The sequence below is a fragment of the Pogona vitticeps genome, chromosome 1 (assembly GCF_051106095.1).
Source record: "Pogona vitticeps strain Pit_001003342236 chromosome 1, PviZW2.1, whole genome shotgun sequence".
In the NCBI taxonomy this organism is placed as follows: domain Eukaryota; kingdom Metazoa; phylum Chordata; class Lepidosauria; order Squamata; family Agamidae; genus Pogona; species Pogona vitticeps.
In genome coordinates, this window is record NC_135783.1 from 214,886,769 (window position 1) to 214,907,188 (window position 20,420).

A 20,420-nucleotide genomic window follows, 5' to 3' on the forward strand; every position below is an offset into this window, starting at 1 on the left:
CTAGTGAAAAGGTGCTGAAGCTTCCATTTCAAACTCTAGGCAGCAACAGCGGTCAACCGATGGCTTGTGGCTGCTATTGTTGGGAGAACACTGCCACCTTCAGGACCCTTCTGTTTAAAATAATCAAACAAACAAAAAAAAAAAAGCAAAAAGCATGCTGCTAGTTTAGAAGACAACACAAATAGCAGCTAAATCTGTATTTCATTCTTCCCAGATGTAGGCCAGAGCCAAGTATAATAGAAACGGTACAAGGAGTGCTCCCTGCCTTTATGTAATAAAAAATGGGGATTCAGCGCTGATTCAAACACAACCTTATACCTTCTTACTTGAAAACTACTGCCATGGGGCAATACATGTTCCACTGAACTCAGAAATCTGAAAGCAAGGCTGGATCACACTGGGTGGCCACTAAAAAAATCATATAAGCCAGCCTTTGACCCTGCATGGGTCTTCCTCAGGATAGGCATCACAAAATGGAAGAAACATAATAAATATTCATGTGCCTTGAAGTTAATTCTGACTTATGGCGACCGTCTTCAGGGTTTTCCAGGTAGAGACTACTCAGGTTTGGTTTAACTTTCCCTTCTTCTAGGGACGTGGTGGCGCTGCGGGCTAAACCGCAGAAGCCTGTGCTGCAGGGTCAGAAGACCAAGCAGTCGTAAGATCGAATCCCGCTCCCGCCAACCTAGCGGTTCGAAAGCATGCAAATGGAAGTAGATCAATAGGGACCACCTTGGTGGGAAGGTAACAGCGTTCCGTGTCTAAGTCGCACTGGCCATGTGACCACCGAAGATTGTCTTCAGACAAAATGCTGGCTCTATGGCTTGGAAACAGGGATGAGCACCGCCCCCTAGAGTCGAACACGACTGGACAAAAATTGTCAAGGGGAACCTTCACCTTTACCTCCCTTCTTCTGGGAGCACTCTGGGACTGTGCGGCTTGGCTAGAGGAAACACAGAAGTTCCCAAAATCAGGGCCAGATATGAATGCCAGCACCTTTATTAGAAAACAAGTTTCAAAACGGGGGCTTCATCAGGCACCACCCACCCTTGCTTTTGAATTTTGCACAAGGACCACTTAGCTTCCCCACCCTTTTGTTGTTGTTGTTGTTGAATTCAACAAGACGTGCGTGATTCGTTTGAATTGTGCAGAGTTCCGTCAAACCTAATTTATCCAGGTATGCAACCTTAATATTAACCAAAGATTGAATATAACATTATTGCAATGACCAATCTAGAGTGGTCGTATAGACCAGATGGGCGGGAGATAGATAGATAGATAGATAGATAGATAGATAGATAGATAGATAGATAGATAGATAGATAGATAGATAGATAGATAGATAGATAGAGAAGGAGTTGGACGATATCTTCAATCAACGCCCCCCTCCCCTTCTGTTTCCAACCTTTCTCTTGCTGCAAAGCACTCCCGTTAAATATCCACCTACAGAGTGCTAATCCCTTTTGGTGGATCTAAACAATAATATGATCGGAGAAGGCTTTTATAAGAACAATGTAGCGTCCCTCCGGGGGGATCGGTATTTATCTTGGACGCCACCGTACTTCCTTTAAAAAGAAAACCCAGGGAACCTTAACTCTAAAATGTACGCCTCTATATTTCTATCTCTATACGGATCTCTTTCTTCTAAGGACCCTTTGAGGAGTTGTCTAACACTCGCCTGTCCCGCGGGTCGCAATCTTTTCCCTTCAGTTGTTATTTCTAGGACAACGGTACCGAAAAAGACAAAAGGAAGCAGAGTGGAAGGGTTCGCCGTGCCATTTTATACTCAGTTTCCAGGCAGCGGTCTCTGACTAAAACCTCTGCCGGAGTCAGGCATCCGTTTGGCGACCCGGAGCTGAGCGAGAGGGTTGGAGACGCAGGTCCCCCGTCCGATGACGTCCGCGGGCGGAACAGGAAGCGGAGAGGGGAGGAGTTGAGCGGAGGCTGCTGCGCACTGAGCCCGTCGCCTTCTCACCTGAGGCGGCAGCTGCCCGCGGCCCAGCCAGCTGGGAAGACCGGCCTCCCGGAGGTGTTGGGGTAGGAGAGGTTGGTGGGGGTGGTTGTCGTTGGCCGCCGCCGCCGCCGCCATTATCATGCCTCTCTTCGCCTCCAACCCGTTCGAACAGGATGTGGGTGAGTCGGGGCAACCCCTTCTTTCGGCAGAGGGTCGGGTGGTGAGGGGAGAGACGCGTCGGCTCTTGGAAGGAAAGCTTTGCCCCCTCAGCCTGAGGGAAAGGGAGGGAGGGAGGGAGGCTGCCTGGCTCCGGTGGACCTTTCGGGGCGCCATTTCGAGGCAGGGAAAGCGGGTTGAGAGGCCTCGACCCGCCCAGGAGCTCTGCGACTCAGCCTGGGGACTGGGCGGGGGGGGGGGGGACAGGCGACCCCCCCCCTCCTCCGGCTCTTCGGGGGCAAACTCTGTGGAGAGAAGTCGGGGAGTTGAGCCAGAAGCCGGGGAGCCCAGTTCCCAGATCCCGGGAAGTCACTGGTGTAAGGAGTCTTCGTGATGGTGGATCAGGCCCCTGTTTAGCGAGTGAGGTAGGAAAGGTCAGATCTCTTGGACAGGCCTTAGAAAAGGCCCCTCCCGTCTCATGTGATGAGGCGCGGTTGGGGAATTTCTTTTTTTCCCCCGAGGAGATCCCGAGAGTGAGCTCGCCGGCATAGAGGTGGGCTCGCTACTGAACCGACCTGCGGGCAGCTTCGGTGGGGCTTCTGAGTGGCGGAGGTCTCTGGTTTGCCTCCGGGGAGAAAGTGAGCCCTCCTCCCGCGGTGAAGCAAGAAGTCCGTAGTTTTTTTATAGAAAAGATAGCCCTGTTAGTCTGTGGGAGCGTGATAAATAAAAACAAAGCCAAAGGGGGGGGGAATAAATAAATATAAAAGAACAAATAAAAAAGACGAAAATACGGGGCCACCTTAAACTGTTATGACAAAATATATAACAGTCTTTAAGGTGCCCCCAACGTTTTCGCCTTTTTTTATTGGTTCTTTTATTTTGTCATTACCTATGATACACTCCATAGTACTTCTCCTCATTAAAAAGAATCTTCCTATACAATGCGGAAGCAGGGTTGTTTATCTTCTCAGCTGCTGCTCCCAAGTTTTACAGTGCTTGTGAGCTACCTAGATATCAGACTTCCTCCACTCTTTGGTGTGAAACTAACTCTGATGACTGCTGGGCTTGTTTGTTTTTGGCTCAAGGACAAATTCAAGGATTTAGAGTGACTGGACTATTATGGGTCAACTGGATTGTTCTTTCTAATACATTTTCTTTATGCCCTGCCAATTATTATGGAAATGTTGGACAGTCTATATTTTGAATGTTTATGGCTTGACTCCGAATTTCACTGGTTTTGCCTTTGTTTGTCATATCAATTGTGAAGCACCCAAAATAGTGCATAGTGTTAATGGGGTGATATATAAATCAATAAAATAAAGAAATGTGTTCAAACAATAATAGCACTGAAAGAAAAGCTATGCAACTACTGCTTTTGTTGCTCTTGGCTTCATTTAGCATTTTTAATTTTTTTTACATGTTACTTTTCTTTTTCTTTCTTGTGTTTCTAAAGCAGTACATGTTCAAACAAGGCATTAACAAAAACTGAAGCTAAACCTATGCGAGGGGGTGCGATAAGTATTGAGCTTTTCCCAGAAAAAATTGAGGTAGGAAGCTATAATTGCCACATTATTCTACATATTCCCCCAGGAAGTCAGTGCACTTGCGACATCTGTCCAGCAGCTTCTTAAGTCCCTGCAAATAAAATTCTTCCGCCTCCTGGTGTAACCACTCATTTGCAACATTAGTTGCCTCCAGAACACTCCCAAATCATTGTCCCTTTAGGTGTTCTTTGAGTTTGGGGAACAGGTAATAGAAGGAGCCAGATCGGGAAAATAGGGTGGATGGGGCATCAGTTAAAAGCCTAAGGACTTCAGTTTTGCCATTGTTTCACCTGCAGTGTGTGACGAGGCGTTGTCATGCAACAAGATGACACCTTAGGAGAGCTTTCCTTGACGTTTTTCCTTTATGTTTTGCCTCAACTTCATCAATAAAGCACAGTAATATTTTGCATTGATGGTTGAAACCTGTTGGAAGTAGTCCACCAGCAGAACCCCCTTCTTATCCCAAAAAAACCTGTTGCCATTTGCTTCTGCACTGACTTTTGCACTCGGCACAGAGACAGAAACAGGCCTTCCACTGGGTTTCTCACTTTCAACACCAAAATGTCCAGTTTAAAAATTGGCAACCCAACATTTAACTGTTGCATATGAAGGGCCAACGTCACCCATAGTTTGTGACATTTCATCACGGATCTGCTTTGCACCTTTCCCTTGGAGGAACAGGAACTTGATTATGGTCCTATGCTTTTTCATATTGAAGTTTTGTGGAGGTGCCGCCATGTTCACTTTGGACCTGAACATGAAAGATAAGTTAAAATAATAGGTAATTGATTTTTGCATCATTGAATACAGACAAATTGGTCAATACACCCTGCAGTTTATAGCTTCTTAGCTTAATATTTTTCTGGGTAAGGCTCAATACTTATCAGCACCCCTTATGAAACCAGAAAAAGCGGAGTTGAAGCCTTCCATTTCAAAGTTAAGAGCTAAATAATTTTTCACTGCTTAAAATCAGTACTTCTATTCTCATTTCCTTCAGGGGATTTCATAGCAGGTGCATCCACAGGAAGTGCCATGTCTCCTGTTGCCCTTTTGATGATATGACAGGGCCTCCAGTAACCTCAGACTATGCACAGGTTTAGATACCCAGATACAGTACATAATTTTGAGCACTCTTGTACTGTTTAACCAGTGCAGTAATTGAATTATTTAAACATTGGTTTAAATTAATTTAAATGTAACTGTCTACTCTTTAATTCTTTTAGTGTCTCTTACTCACTAGAATTAATGAACATTAGATCTTAAAAATAATTTTTGGCTTTGTAATTGTGATGCCTGGTCATATTTAAATGCGTTGTTTATATAGTTTGGTAAACTGTGTAATGGAAGGGGGGGAGTGAAGAACATGAAATGTTGGTAAGAATGCTTCTGATTGGTGGGGAGAAAAACTAGGTAAGGAGGGGGAGAGTATTGTGTTGACACATGAGCTTTTAAATCTGACCTAGAGCAGTCTGGTATGGAGAGATTGGGGAGAGAGGGGTAATGGGATCAGGGAGTCTGAGAGAGAGCAGTCTGAGAGGTTGAGGGGGGAAGAAGTAATAGAATGGGAAAGCTTGTACTAGATTAATTTAGAGCCCTGGAATAAACACCGGTGTTTTTTGTCACATTCTTATTTTAATAAGCAAACTGAGTGGTGTAGAATTCAGTACCTGAGGGCTGGCTGTGTGCAGGGTATCATAAGGATTGAATATGCACACACAAATGAGCAGCTAAAGGTAGGTGGCAGCAAAAGAGGAAAAAAGTGAAGATTATTGAAGAAAACACATTTATTCTGCTGATAATTTAAAGGCACCATTACCTCAATTAAGTGAGAAGACCAGGGGGTTGATGTCAGTATCAGAGAAAAGGGATGATACAGTGACATTTAAGAGTATGTGATTAAAAGTTTAAAGTTTCAGGAAAATACTCTTCCGGGAGTTTACTACTCAGCACATTATATGCTGGCAGAAGTGACAAGGCATGTTATTTCTGTCTTAAGTGACATCAGCTGTGGCGTCTGATTGTGTCATTGCTAGTTGACAGATATTTTGCAGGTAAGAACAGGTACTGTTTCCAAACTGTCTATGTTCTCAGAAATGTGAAATTAGACTACAGTCTTACATACACTTTCTTGAGAGTATGTGTTGCACTCAGGGAGGATACTTTTTCGGAGTAGAATTGTAGATAGGATAACAGTGTAATATTTGGGTGTTTGTAGATTTTGAGTTGTTGACTGTAGTGTAATGCAGTGGTCCTCAACCTTGGCCCTCCGGATGTTCTTGGACTACAACTCCCAGAAGATTTCACCACCACCTCTGCTGGCTAGGATTTCTGGGAGAAGTCCAAGAATATCTGTAGGTCCAATGTTGGAGACCACTGGTGTAATGAGTTACACTTCAGAAAAGAAGCTTAAACGTATCTCATTTATATTCAGAGTACAATGCTTTATGATGGACCAGGGCTGTGGAGAACATGGTTCGAATATTGACTTGGTCATAGAAACTCAGTAAGGGTTAGGTTAATATAACCCAAAGAGCATATCATACAACAGATCAGGGTTTAAAAACACAGTGGCAAAGTACTTCTGTAAAGAAAGTATAAAAAACCTTATACTTGATAAGTAAGTTATATAGAGGGCAGGTGTATAGCAAAGCAGCTTTTCAGGCTTCCAGACAGGGGCCAGTTCTCATAGTTTGGTGTCACAACTGCCAAAGTGAGCCTCTCTGTTGTGCAACATGCTTGCAAAAGCCCTTCATGATCACTTCCACCTCTGTGCTATTTTCCCAGCCGCTTGAGGATTTCAACTGATGTGGACTTCAACCACACCTTTCTCAGCAGACAGCAGCTGCATTTTGTGCCAGCTAAAGCTTCCAAAACTGGATGAAAAACTGTAGCAAGATGTAGACATGTGCATGCACATGCAATGTTGTGTTTTAACTTTTACAGATATTTAGCATCAGAAATGGGTGTTGTGCTCTTGAAAACCATAAGTTGGTCTGAAAGCTGTAATTTGTACAGCTTATCTAAAATGCTGCAGTCATGTACATTCCTGTTCATATCTTGTTGATTTCAGTTGGCCAAGTGCAGTCTCAAAATGTTCTAGAGTTTGTTTTGTGCTAGTTACGGAATAACCATGGATGCCTTTGAGGGAACAGAATTTTTTTCCCACAAATACACTGCTTAATAAGATTCTGATCTTTCTGTTTATGAATGAATTTTGTTCGTTATGAAATGAATTTCTTCATTTCTTAAATTTGAGAATTGGCTGTTTAAAACATTAAAAATCAATGCATGTGTAATACATGGGTTCTGTAACTACACTATGTTTTACTTGAAATACATGTTTCAGAATCAATTATTCTGATGTTCTACTGTAGATAATTTATTTAAATATATCTCTGAACTGCAAGCTGTATTACAAATGAAAGTGTACTCTTCTGGTAGAAACTTGGTAATTTTATTTCCACAATGTGGCTGAACTATATGAAATTGAATGCAGATGGACTTTGATTTCTGGCACCAGTTCTGCCTCCCTTTGTCAACATATAAAAGAAGATCACAACAATTAACTTTTTTTAGAAGCAGGTTACTTGCTTATCTATAAACCAGACTGAAAATAGAAAGAATTAAATGTGAAGAATTACATTTTTTTCTTGTTATACTGTTTCATCTTTGACAGTCAAGAGATGAATAAAGCTAGGGCATTGTTTTGTCATGTGATTTTTGGATATATTTCAGCTTGTGCAACCTGAGGATATAGGGAAGTTACTTGAAGCTTGCCACCTGTTTCCTAAGTCCTTGTCACCTCTGCACATTAAAAGCTACTAGGGTCAGTCCCACTGTTTTGGACCTCAGGAGTGGTTAGCACTACTTTGAGAGAAGAGTAGCTCTTACAGTCCTTGAAAAGGCATCTCTGACAGATAAAAAAAAACCTGTCCGCACCTAAGAGTCCTACATTGTTACCACCTGGTGTCTACTGTCCTGTCCTTGAAGGACATACTGGAAGGGATAGTATTGCCTCAATTCCAGTAAGCTTTGAATGATGCCTTATTAGGATTCCAGTCGTATTGAGAGTGGATGGAAACAATCTTAGTCTCCCTGAAAGTGGACTATAAGAAGGTAACTAGACTAATCTTCATAGACATTTTCAACTAGTTCTGGATGGGTGTCTCTGAAACAGCAGAATCAACAGATTAGGGGTCCTTCTAAATTTGGTACTTTCTGTGGAAGTACAGGTAATGATTGTGGTGGCAGGAAATGCTTTTTACCAGCTTATGGTTGAAGCTGATATACTAGCCTAGTGGTTCCCAGTTACTGTATTCTTGGACTAAAACTCCGAGAATACTATCAGTGTTGTCCAGGATTTCTGGGAGCTGTAGCCCAAGAATACCTGGAGACCCAAGCTTGGAGGAAGGAATCAGTGGTGACAGTTACTTGTGCTCCAGTTACATCCCACCTAGGCTACTGTATTGCTTTTGACATGGGATTGGCTTTAAGTGAGCCTCGTGGCGCAGTGGTTAAACTGCTGTACTGCAGCTAAAACTGTGCTCACAACCTGGGGTTCAAATCCCAGGTAGCCGGCTCAAGATTGACTCAGCTTTCTATCCTTCCGAGGTTGGTAAAATGAGTACCCAGCTCGCTGGGGGGGCAATGTGTAGCCTGTATAATTAAAATTGTGAACCGCCCGGAGAGTGCTTGTAGTGCTATCGGGCGGTATATAAGTCCAATCAATCAATCAATCAATCAATCAATCAATCAATCAATCAATCAATCAATGTAATTGAGAAGCTTCAGCTGGTACAGAATGCAGGTGATGATTGGTGTTAAGTTTTCTGTGTACATGACACCAGTTCTTTATCTACCCGATTGCTAGCTGCTTTAAAGGCAGATATAAAATGCTACTATTGAACTTTGTCGGGTTAGTTGAAAGACCACCTAGAGCCATATAAATCTTCCTAGACAGGGGTTCTACTGGGACCCACCAACAGACTGAGTCAGATTATAAACAGGGCCTTTTCAACTGTTTCTTTAATTTTTAAAAATTATATATCTTAAACATTTGTAAACGACAGAATAAAATAAAACACATGAACAAAAACCCCAAACAAATAACCTTAAAACAAAAAGGAGAAATAATAAAGCAACAATAACAAGTACACAAAATTTTAATAAAATCTAAATATAAATTTGAAGGAATGTAGATGATGAAATGTCTAGGTCTCTGTATCTACTTACAGTATTTGCTGTCTATATGTATATGCCATATATTGAAAAGCTAGAAGAATATAGTGTTCAGTCCACTGATTGTATCCTACATATTTGCTGTCTGTATATGCCATATATCGGAAAGCTAGAAGAATACATGATGCTCAGTCCATTAGGATGGTGCTCAGTGTTTCATTGTTACAGTGTCAGTTGTTCAGGATGCAGAGAATCCATATCCAATGATGACCTCTTATCTGGGCAACTTGCATCCTCAAGAAATACATTTAGCAGCTGCCCTATTTTTCATTATTTTCTTTAAATCTGGAATTTAAAGTTGCAGATGTAGTCTTCACGGACAGGAGATGTTACCTCCTTGTCTCCAGAAATCTGTCCTCTGCTTATGGAAGATGATGGAATGGATAAAGCTAGTGCATGCATCCCCTCCTAGATCCAGGAGGAGTTGTCGATCCCATGGATCCTGAATTGTGGGGTGCCACAGAGGTCGTCTATCTCCCCAGTGCTCTTTGATAGCTACATGAGGCTGCTGGGAGAGGTCATCCAAAGATTTGGAGTGTGTTTTCATCAATATGCTGATGACGCAGAACTCTATTTCTCCTTCACTTACTTAAAAAGAGAAATCACATAAGTAAACAATGCTGTATAACAATTTTTCCAGAATATCTATCATTGCTACTGTCTCAATTCCTTTGGACCTTCTCATACTTCTTTTATCTATACTTTCCAATTCATTTTTCAGATCCAGTTATAAAACTGTTCCCATTTTTGAGTCCTTTTTGAGATGATCTTTCATTTAATGCTTCTGTTAGTACATCCATCTCCACCACTTCCAGGATCTTTTCTGTCAATTCCTCAAGAGACTATACCTCTTCTTTCTTCCATTATTTTCCTTGTAATATATCCTTGCTGCCATAATTACATGTATTATCAAACATCTCATTTCTTTATCTACAATTTCAATCATAATATTCAATACAAATAATTCCAGTTTAAATGGTATCACATAAGATAAGATTTTTTTGTAACATTTCCTGTTTTGATCTCTGATAATTTTTTTGCTTCATGTCCACCAAATATGGTAAAAAGTGCCCTCCTGCATTTTATATTTCCAGCATTTTGTTGGAGGTGTTTTTGTACACTTTAGACAATTTAGTTGGAGTTGTATGCCATCTATAACACATTTTATATATTTTTCTTTAAAATTTACTGATTTTGTAAGTTTAAATATTATTCTGCCAAATTTGTGCCCCCTGTGCTAAGTCAGTATTATTGTGGTGTCTGCCCAGGCTGTGAATATTCATGTGCTATTTGCATGGACCAGTGAGAGTGCTGGAGAGGCAGAGTCATGAGATAGAAGATTCTCTGCAGGAGGAGGAGGCTAGATTAGAATTTTAGGGTTTGAGAGTGGGAGAGTTTTGGAGTTTGGGGTGGATAGAGAGAGGGTTGGCAGTTGAGGGTGGATGAAGTGGGATGTTTGGTTAAGAGTTAAAGATACTGATTGTACCTTCATCACCTATAACAATAAACAACTTCTACTTGATTCTTTTTAAAATGATACATTTTCTGGACCTCTGTGATTAATAATAAACAATGTTGATGTAATCACCTGGTGGCAGTGACACGACATGTAGCTTGTACCTTTTGATTGGTGAAACAACCAACGGACAGGTGGCAGTTATGACCAACATTTTGTGCCCATTTTATCATACAGTCTTTCACCACTTCATCTTCTGTTTTCATATTTAATAGACATTCATACATTCTTTTAATTATTTTATCATTTGCCCCTGTGTCCAGGTCAGTTTTCAACCTACTTAGACTTGATGCCCAGTTGCACCTTTACCTGGAATGGGGGAGGGGGGGTCTCTGACTACATTGGGCCATGTGCTGGGGATCTCTAAGATTCATTACTATAATGCTCTATATGTGGGGTTGCCCTTGAAGCTGTTATGGAAACTGCAAAAGGTCCAGAATGCAGTGGCCAGACTGGTGTCAGATGTGAGCGAATTTGATCACATCTTGCCAAGGCTGGTTTATCTGCACTGGCCCCTCTTGTTTTTTGGGCCAGATTCAAGGTTTTAGTACTAGTATATAAAACCAGGGCTTGAAAAATTTTAGAATGTCTCACCAGTCAGTCAAAAATTTCGCCTGTCAGCATGACCAGATTATAGCCTTGCAATTTATGTTAACAAATTTAAACTAGGCACTTCTTCACTTTTATTTCTACATAACAATGCATACAAACCCAAAATAAATTGTATTACATACACGGGAATCACTGATTTGGGTTGCTTTATTACTTGCGTGCCTGTGGGGGCATGAAGCTTGTATTTTTAATGCCTTTCTTTTGAATGTGTCCATCAAAAATAAAACTGAAAGCAAAAGCGCCCGGCCTCTTAAGGAGCCATCGTTCCCTCACACCCCAGGATGTGTGTCCCCCCCCCCAGTTCGGTTGAAATTGGGAGCAAGATATCTCCATATTCTCCAGCATGGGACTACTCCGCATTCTCCTGCAGAGCTATATCTCTGTGTGCTATTTGAACTTTCTTCTTGCGAGAAGAGGGCAGTTTTCCTTTTGCAGTGGAAGGGGAGGACTGCAGGATTAGAGAGAGAGAGGCTCGTCGAGCATTTTTCACTTGTCACAGACAAGTGGATGAGTGCATTTTTCAAGCCTTGATGTAAAGCACATAATGGGTTGGAGCCCCAGTATTTGTCGGAGTGTCTCTCCCTCAGTACATCAGCCTGTACTACCCGGTCTTCACAGGCCTTGTTTCTCTGGGTTGTAGGTGTACTTATTTGCCTATTAAGATTCTCCTCCAAAAAAGCAAAACATGCTGTTTGTTTGCTGCCCCATAGCACTTAAAGCACTCTCTGGGTGGTTTGCAGTTGAATTATGCAAATGCCACATTCCCCCCACCCCGTCCCCAGCAAACTGGATCTCCAATTTACCAACCTCAGAAGGATGGAAGGCTGAGTGAACCTTGAACCAGCTATCCGGGATTGAACCTGGGTTGTGTGTGGTGCTTTGGCTGCAGTACTGCAGTTTAGCCACTTTAACATGAAGCTCCCAACTAGAGATGAGTGCCGAGTTCCATCTCCCTCCCTCCAGGTCTCCTGGTCCATTTACTCTGCTTTGCATGCTGCTGGGGTCCTTCTTTGGCAGTGTTGCTTCAATCCAGGTAGGACCCCAGCCAGCCTTTCTCTGCCTCCTCAGGCAGCCAATCACTCTGGTGAGGAGGCAGGATGGGGAGTCTCACTGCACAGGGACCAGGAGGCCTTGGGGGAGGGAAATAGAACCCAGCACCACCTGTGGTTTTGTGCTTTGTATGAAGCATGTAGCTCCCATCTCTATCCCCAACGCAATATTTCCATTTGACTCAGGAGGCCAGTGGCTTGTGTGGAAAAGTAAAATGAATTTTCCTATGCTATGTTTCTCGGTAGTAGAGCCAGTAGGCAAACTATCTTTGATTTTTCAACCCACAACAACCATCAAATCAAAGATAGTTTTCCTGTGCACTGTCACTTCTTAGTCACAAATGGTTAATATGTGCTGTCAAGTCACATCCAACTTGTTAGGATCACCATAAAATTTTCAAAGTAAGCTGAGGGGGGATTTGAACACAGGTTTCTGAGTCCTATTCTAGTACTCTATTCAAGTGCTACACAGAATACAAACAAGAGTTCTGACTCCTGTCCTCTGAAGATGCCGGCCACAGAGACTGGCGAAACGTTAGGAAAACCAACCTTCAGAACACGGCCAAAGAGCCCGAAAAACCCACAACAACCAATCAGATCCCGGCCGTAAAAGCCTTCGAGAATATACAGTATATCTTTGATATGTACAATAACAGACAAGATCAGAGGGCTGAACATTTTGAAATTCATAAGGCATTTAGTTCTCTGTGTGGGTTGTTGCTTTGACTTTGGCCCATAAACATTCTGTTGGAGAATTACTTCTAAAATTTGAAAGTGGGCTAATAAAAATAAACATAAAACTCAGCTACAGATGGATAACATCCCAAGTCTTCTCTCCTGAACTCATATAAAAGCCACCACTGTTTTGATTCATATTTGAGGGATTTGAGATTAAAGGTATGAAAGGGACCATTAAAATTATTTCACACTATTGACAGTGATTGGCAGTATTACCTCTGACTAGTTTAAAACTCAAAGGGGTCTGGTAGGAAATAGTCAGATTCTAAAATCCTTTCATATAGGGCTCGAACTCATGGCAGAAGTAAATGAATGACTACACTCTTTCCAGGGGAACACTACATTTTTGTGTACAGTTTTGCCTGTAATCTACTTCTGAATAATGTTCTGTAAACCAGTGCTAGTACTTGGAGTTCAAAACAAAGCGGGGCAAAGGCTAATAGAGTTTTGTCAAGAGAACAAGCTGGTCATCACAAACACTCTTTTCCAACAACACAAGAGGTGACTCTACACATGGAAATCACCAGACGGGCAATACCAAAATCAGAGTGATTATATTCTCGGCAATCAAAGATGGAGAAGCTCTATACAGTCAGCAAAAACAAGTCCTGGAGCTGATTGTTGCTCTGATCATCAGCTTCTTATAACAAAATGTAATTTTAAACTGAAGAAAGTAGGAGAAACCACTGGCCTAGTCAGGTATAATCTAAACCAAATCCCTTATGAATACACAGTGGAAGTGAAGAACAGATTTAAGGAACTAGATTTGATGGACAGAGTGCCTGAAGAACTTTGGATAGAGGCGCGTAAAATTGTACAGGAGAGAGCAACAAAAACCACCCTAAAGAAAAGGAAAGGCAAGAAAGCAAAGTGGCTGTCCAACGAGGCCTTACAAATAACAGAAAAGAGAAGGGAGGCAAAATGCAAGGGAGATAGGGAAAGTTACAGAAAATGGAATGCTAACTTCCAAAGAATAGCAAGGAGAGACAAGAGGGCCTTCTTAAATGAACAATGCAAAGAAATAGAGGAAAATAATAGAAAGAGGAAAACCAGAGCTCTGTTCAAAAAAATTGGAGCTATCAAAGGAATATTTTATGCAAAGATGGACATGATAAAGGACAACGAAGGTAGGGACCTAACAGAAGCAGAAGATATCAAGAGGAGGTGGCAAGAATACACAGAGGAATTATACCAGAAAGATCTGGATGTCCTGGGGAACCCAGATAGTGTGGTTGCTGACCTTGAGCCAGACATCCTGAAGATTGAAGTCAAGTGGGCCTTAGAAACCATGGCTAACAACAAGGCCAGTGGAGGTGATGGCATTCCAGTGGAACTATTTAAAATCTTAAAAGCTGATGCTGTTCAGGTGCTACACTCAATATGCCAGCAAGTTTGGAAAACTCAGCAGTGACCAGAGGATTAGAAAAGATCAGTCTATATCCTAATCCCAAAGAAGGGCAGTGCCAAAGAATGCCCCAACTACCGTACAATTGCATTCATTTCACACGATAGCAGGGTTATGCTCAAAATCCTCCAAGGCAGGCTTCAGCATTATGTGGACCGAGAACTCCCAGAAGTACAAGCTGGATTCCGAAGAGGCAGAGGAACTAGAGACGAAGCTGCTAACATGTGCTGGATTATGGAGAAAGCCAGAGAGTTCCAGAAAAACATCTACTTCTGCTTCATTGACTATGCAAAAGCCTTTGACTGTGTGGACCACAGCAAACTATGGCAAGTCCTTAGAGAAATGGGAATGCCTGACCACCTTATCTATCTCCTGAGAAATCTATACATGGGACAGGAAGCAACAGTTAGAACTGGATCTGGAACAACTGATTGGTTCAAAATTGGGAAAGGAGTACTACAAGGCTGTATATTGTCCCCCTGCTTATTTAACTTATATGCAGAATACATCATGCGAAAGGCTGGACTGGAGGAATCCCAAACTGGAATTAAGATTGCCGGAAGAAATATCAACAACCTCTGATATGCAGATGATACCACTCTGATGGCAGAAAGTGAGGAGGAATTAAAGAACCTTGTAATGAGGGTGAAAGAGGAGAGTGCAAAAAATGGTCTGAAGCTCAACATCAAAAAAGTTAAGATCATGGCCACTGGTCCCATCACCTCCAGGGAAATTGAAGGGGAAAATACGGAGGCAGTGACAGACTTTACTTACTTGGGCTCCATGATCACTGCAGATGGAGACAGCAGCCACGAAATTAAAAGACGCCTGCTTCTTGGGAGAAAAGCGATGACAAACCTAGACAGCATCATAAAAAGCAGAGACATCGCCTTGCCGACAAAGGTCCGCATAGTCAAAGCTATGGTTTTTCCTGTTGTGATGTATGGATGTGAGAGCTGGACCATAAAAAAAGCTGACCACCGAAGAATGGATGCTTTTGAATCGTGGTGCTGGAGGAGACTCTTGAGAGTCCCTTGGACTGCAAGGAGAACAAATCTATCCATTCTAAAGGAAATCAACCCTGAGAAGGGCAGTTCCTGAAGCTGAGGCTCCAATACAGTCCTTTGGCCATCTCATGAGAAGAAAAGACTCCCTGGAAAAGACCCTGATGTTGGGAAAGTGTGAAGGCAAGAGAAGAAGGGGATGACAGAGGACGGGATGGTTGGACAGTGTCATTGAAGCAACCAACATAAATTTGACACAACTCCGGGAGGCAGTGGAAGACAGGAGGGCCTGGCGCGCTTTGGTCCATGGGGTCACGAAGAGTTAATGACTTAATGACTAAACAACAACAAATCATGAGTGTGTTTTAATATTAAAATATAACATAACTCCGTATGATGTCTGTAACTTACTATATTTGAATTTTGTTTTCTTTTAACTGTATTATACTCTGTGTGTCAATTCTGGGAGAATGGCACAATAGAAATAAGTAACATCACATAAAATGAAAGAAAATACATTTAAAAGTGCTTTTTGAGCTAGTGGTAGATCCAGACATAAAATCCCTTCTTTTCTGAAAAAGTGTTGATTCTCAATCTTTCTTCTTTCAGAAAAAGCCACAAATGAGTACAACACTGCTGAAGACTGGGGAGTTATTATGGATATATGTGACAAAGTTGCAAGCACTCCTAATGGGTGAGAAACGTTTTATTGCTTGCCCAGCCTCCTCTCAGTGCCATTTTATGCCACCTTCTGTGAATGTCATTTTATGTTTTTACCGATTTTACCTGTTTTCTGTGCTCAGATCTGATGGCCAGTTCTAGTCATTTCACACACTGCAGATGCGTTTAGACAGTAATCTGATTAGGCTAAATGGGGTCCTTTAGTTAAGATCCAAAGAAGAAATGTAAATAGGTTGTTTCAGAATCTATGCGAGCTGGTGCATAAGCTCTCTTTTGTGTTTATGTTGTCAAGAGACATATACTTAATGCGGGGCATCCAGTAGGGAACAGGCTAGTTAAGTTTATAAATAATGTATCTCATATTTTTGTAAAAATAATTTTTGTAATAAGTGTGTTCTGATTGTGATGCTCATACCTAACAAAAGGACTTGTCTGATTGTGATGCTCTTACTTGACAGCACTTTAATTTAATTAAGTAAGAGCAACACAGTATTACCCCAGAGATGCATGGAATTAATTATGTTTGTTAGTGGTTAGACTGAATGAGTTAAAATGTGTATTTGCGATATGACATCACAGTTTTGGAAAGCCGGTATCATAGCTTTCGACAAGGTGAATCATGTGCCAGATTGATGTTGGTGATATCACTTTACAGTGGTGCCTCGCTAGACAATGATAATCCGTTCCACTGAAATTGCTGTTTAGCGAAATCACTGTCTAGCGAAAAGTATTTCCCTATTGGAATGCATTGAAACCTTCCCAATGGGGAAGAATCATCGTTGTCTAGCGAAGATCAGCCATAGGAAAGCCGCTTTGCGAACTGCCGATCAGCTGTTTAACTAGCTGTCTTGCGAAGCTTAGGTCCTGAAACACCTGTTTTGCGAGTGCGGAGGGAGTTGTCAAAATCATTGTGTAGTGAAAATCGGTTTGCGAAGCAGGGACCAAACATTGCCCAGTGAAATTCCTCCATAGGAATCACTGTTTTGCGAATTGCTATAGCGATCGCAAAAAGTCAATGTCTAGCGAAAAACTGTCAGGCGGGGTAACTGTCTAGTGAGGCACCACTGTGTTTTCTGTAGTTAGCTAGCTTTCTATTTGAGATTGGCAGTACCTGGTTTTAAGCTAAATATCTGATACAAAGGAAAAGCAGTCAGAATATAGGAAATTAGTTCTTTTCAAACCTTCAAATCTGATACAGATTCTGTATCAACATATAGAGAGGGAGTGGGGTTGTTCCTGTGATGGCTGTCTTGTTTATGTGTACTCAGCAACTGAGTATGGAGACATCATAAACAGTACTTCTGGAAGGCTTGGAATTACTCTTTGAACTATAGGATTATGTCTCGGGACAATGTGTCTCTTTAGTGTCTTGTGCCTTGCAATAGATTTTGAGCCCTTGTGAAATTGATAAAAGTGTGATTCTGGTTTATTTTATTTAGAGCAAAAGACTGCCTTAAAGCCATCATGAAGAGAGTAAATCACAAAGTACCCCATGTTGCTCTTCAAGCTCTAACTGTAAGTGTCATGAATGATTGATTTGTTTTTTATAAGACAGAATGTATGACCAGATTTTATCTTGGACTTACATTAATACTGGTGTTTACAGTGATAGAGTGTTTTATGTCACATACTTTCAACATTACTTTCATGCATAGCATTTTGTATTTTGTGTGATTGTTTCCATTATCTAAATTTCCCCCCAATTTTATTTAGCTTTTAGGAGCCTGTGTGTCAAATTGTGGAAAGATTTTCCATTTGGAAATCTGCTCACGTGACTTTGCCAGTGAAGTACGTGGTATAATAAACAAGGTAAGTTTCTACTGTGCATCATATTTAAAGACAATATAAAAATACATAGATGGAATAGCTGTATCAGTAGAATGTACTTCTGATATTAGCTCAGGTTGCTGGAAAGAGCATAATTGGAATCGAATGGAAGCAACTGATGTGATAAAATCATACAAACCTATGAAAAGAGTGTATACGAGGTACATGCTGTTCATGCTTGTTCGGGGGAGAGAGAGAGAGATTGCAGTATCTGAAGTGACAGTTGTCATGGAGAAAAAACAGATTGTAAGAAATTGCTGTATCTGTTTCTTATGTGGTAGAACAGAGCATTTTAACTCTGAAAGTTTATCATATACTTGATAAAGATATTTTTGAAATGCATTGATTTTAAAGCAATTCTTTGTAGACTAAAACTAATTTTTTATACAGTGGGGTCTCTACTTAAGAACTTAATCCGTATTGGAATAGTGTTCTTAAATTGAAATGTTCTTAAGTTGAAGCAAAATTTCCCACAGGAATGGACTGAAAACTAATTAATCCGTTCTGGCTGTTTTTTTGTTATGTAGAGGTGCGTTCGTACATTGAAGCATTAGTTCCCATAGGAACTAATGCAAAGCTGGTTAATACATACTCTACCACTAGGGGGAGAATATTTTTTTAACCTAAGATGACCTAAGGTTAAAAAAAGAGCAGGAAAGGTTTTTTTCCTGTTCTTATCTTGGATTTTTGTTCTCAAGTAGAAGCAAAAATTAGCAAATGGAGCTGTTCTTAAGTTGGATTGTTCTTAAGTAGGGACGTTCTTAAGTAGAGACCCCACTGTACTGACTTCTAAATTTTAAAACTATTCTACTTAAGTTATAACAGTGTTCAGACATGCAAAAAAGGATTAATTTAAAAGCCTGGGCAGAGAGAGGGCATCCCAGCTCTGTCTTACCATGTGGTTGGGCATCCTGAAAAATCAGAATTTCCAATCTTGTGGAGAGGTCCTGTGTAGCAGACTGTCTCCTGTTCAGACTGTCGTTCAGATGTGCAGATCACAACAGGCAGGGGATGCAAGGCTTGAACTCTCCCAGTTCAGACTTCCAAATTAATATTTATTTTTTGAGTGCCTGAATAAGGCTATCATGTGAACCGGTGACATACCGGGGTGGACTTTAGCTATGCCTTGGCCATGCCTTATGTCATTCAGAAACCAAAAGAACTTGCTCTTAATGTTGGTTCATGTTTTCCTCAGTTTAAAGGTCAGAATGTATGGAAGGTTGCTTTAAGCAGAAGCCCAAATCCCCTTTGTCATGCAAAACTAGTTCTGTTGTGTTTTGGATTCCAACAGTAACTTCTGAAACAAACAAACTTTTTATTAACTGCTATTAGATCACAATTCTTGTTTATGCACACTTCTGTTTTCCCTCTGGATTTTTAGGCTCATCCTAAAGTATGTGAAAAATTAAAGGCTTTAATGGTGGAATGGTCGGAAGAATTTCAGAAAGACCCACAATTTAGTTTAATATCAGCAACTATTAAATCTCTTAAGGAAGAAGGAGTCACATTTCCCACGGCTGGGTCACAGGTGAAAGACCAGATTTCATTTTGTTTCAGAATATTTAATATTTTCCGGACAGAGAGGGGCATTTAATCTAGAGACTGGAGATATGGTGTCATGGTCACTTCTTTTTAGTTGTCTTTTTTTTTAACTTTGTGATCTGGTTTATGAGTACAGTATCCTGTTTTGCAGTGAGAGCAACTACATTTAAGGTAAACATATATCTAAATGTATTCATATTCTTTCATGTGATATTTGTTTTGTGCCGTCAAGTTGGAACCCACTTATAGAGACCCTGATAGGGCTTTCAAGGTAAGTGAAATATTTAAGGGAGTGGTTCCACACTCCCATTCACTTTCCAGGGCTAAGCAGGGATTGAAACCATGTTCTCCAGAGTCCTTGTCCATTACTCTGTCCACTGCACCACACTGGAAATGTTCAGAACTATATTTATATCAATATTATATCAATAATTACTCAACTCTGAGTTTTGTTTTGACATTTAGCTCACATGGCTACTTCGATTTTTTTAAATTCTATTATAAAATGTATGTCTTACCCTTCAGAAGATTTTTTTCCTGAGGGTGGTTTGCAGGAATCATACTATAATCTATAAAATTAGAATATTAAATCTATTTAATGATGTAATATTATTATTCTTGCACAAGTGGGCGTTTAGCTTAGCTAACCTTGACATGCAAATGTTTATCTAGGCAGCTTTAAAAAATGATTACACAGACTTTAGCCAAGGGCAAGGACTGCTGGTCAGGCTTGTGCGCTTCCTTCTCCTCTCATGTTACCCCAAATTCTTCTTTGGTAAATGAAAGTTCGCGATTATACCCATTCTGGCTGTAGTATTCTTTGCTTCAAAACTGAAAACTGGGAAGCAAATTGGATCATGGAGCAGGAGCAGAAACACACCTGTCCAATTGTCATTTATATAAGCATAGATTTCTGTTGGATTTGCAATAGTGTCTCTAGAGCACAGGTCGGTAAATGTATGGCCTGTCAGATGTTGGACTGCAACTTCGCTAATCTGTCATCCTTGGCTGTGCCGACTGGAGTGGATAGGAGGTTGTAGTACAACATCTCTAGAGAAGAGGAGGGCCACACATCACCCTCTCTTCTAGGGAGAGGACTTGCCATGTATCTGTGAAACAATACGTGGTACTACTTTCTGACTGAGCTGAAAAAG

At 41.1% G+C, this 20,420-nt stretch overlaps 1 protein-coding gene across 2 annotated transcripts in view; it reads left to right on the forward strand.

Moving 5' to 3' along the window:
- Window positions 1-1,914: 1,914 nt before the first annotated feature.
- The window catches only part of STAM2 (signal transducing adaptor molecule 2), a 31,545-nt gene continuing 13,039 nt past the window's right edge, over window positions 1,915-20,420 (forward strand). For both annotated transcript variants that reach the window (XM_020797072.3, XM_020797073.3), the window contains exons 1-5: window positions 1,915-2,133; window positions 15,826-15,910; window positions 17,337-17,412; window positions 17,611-17,706; window positions 19,106-19,252. In XM_020797072.3, coding sequence (XP_020652731.3) covers window positions 2,094-2,133; window positions 15,826-15,910; window positions 17,337-17,412; window positions 17,611-17,706; window positions 19,106-19,252 — 444 coding nt within the window. In that variant the 5' untranslated portion in view covers window positions 1,915-2,093. The remainder of the gene's footprint in view (window positions 2,134-15,825; window positions 15,911-17,336; window positions 17,413-17,610; window positions 17,707-19,105; window positions 19,253-20,420) is intronic.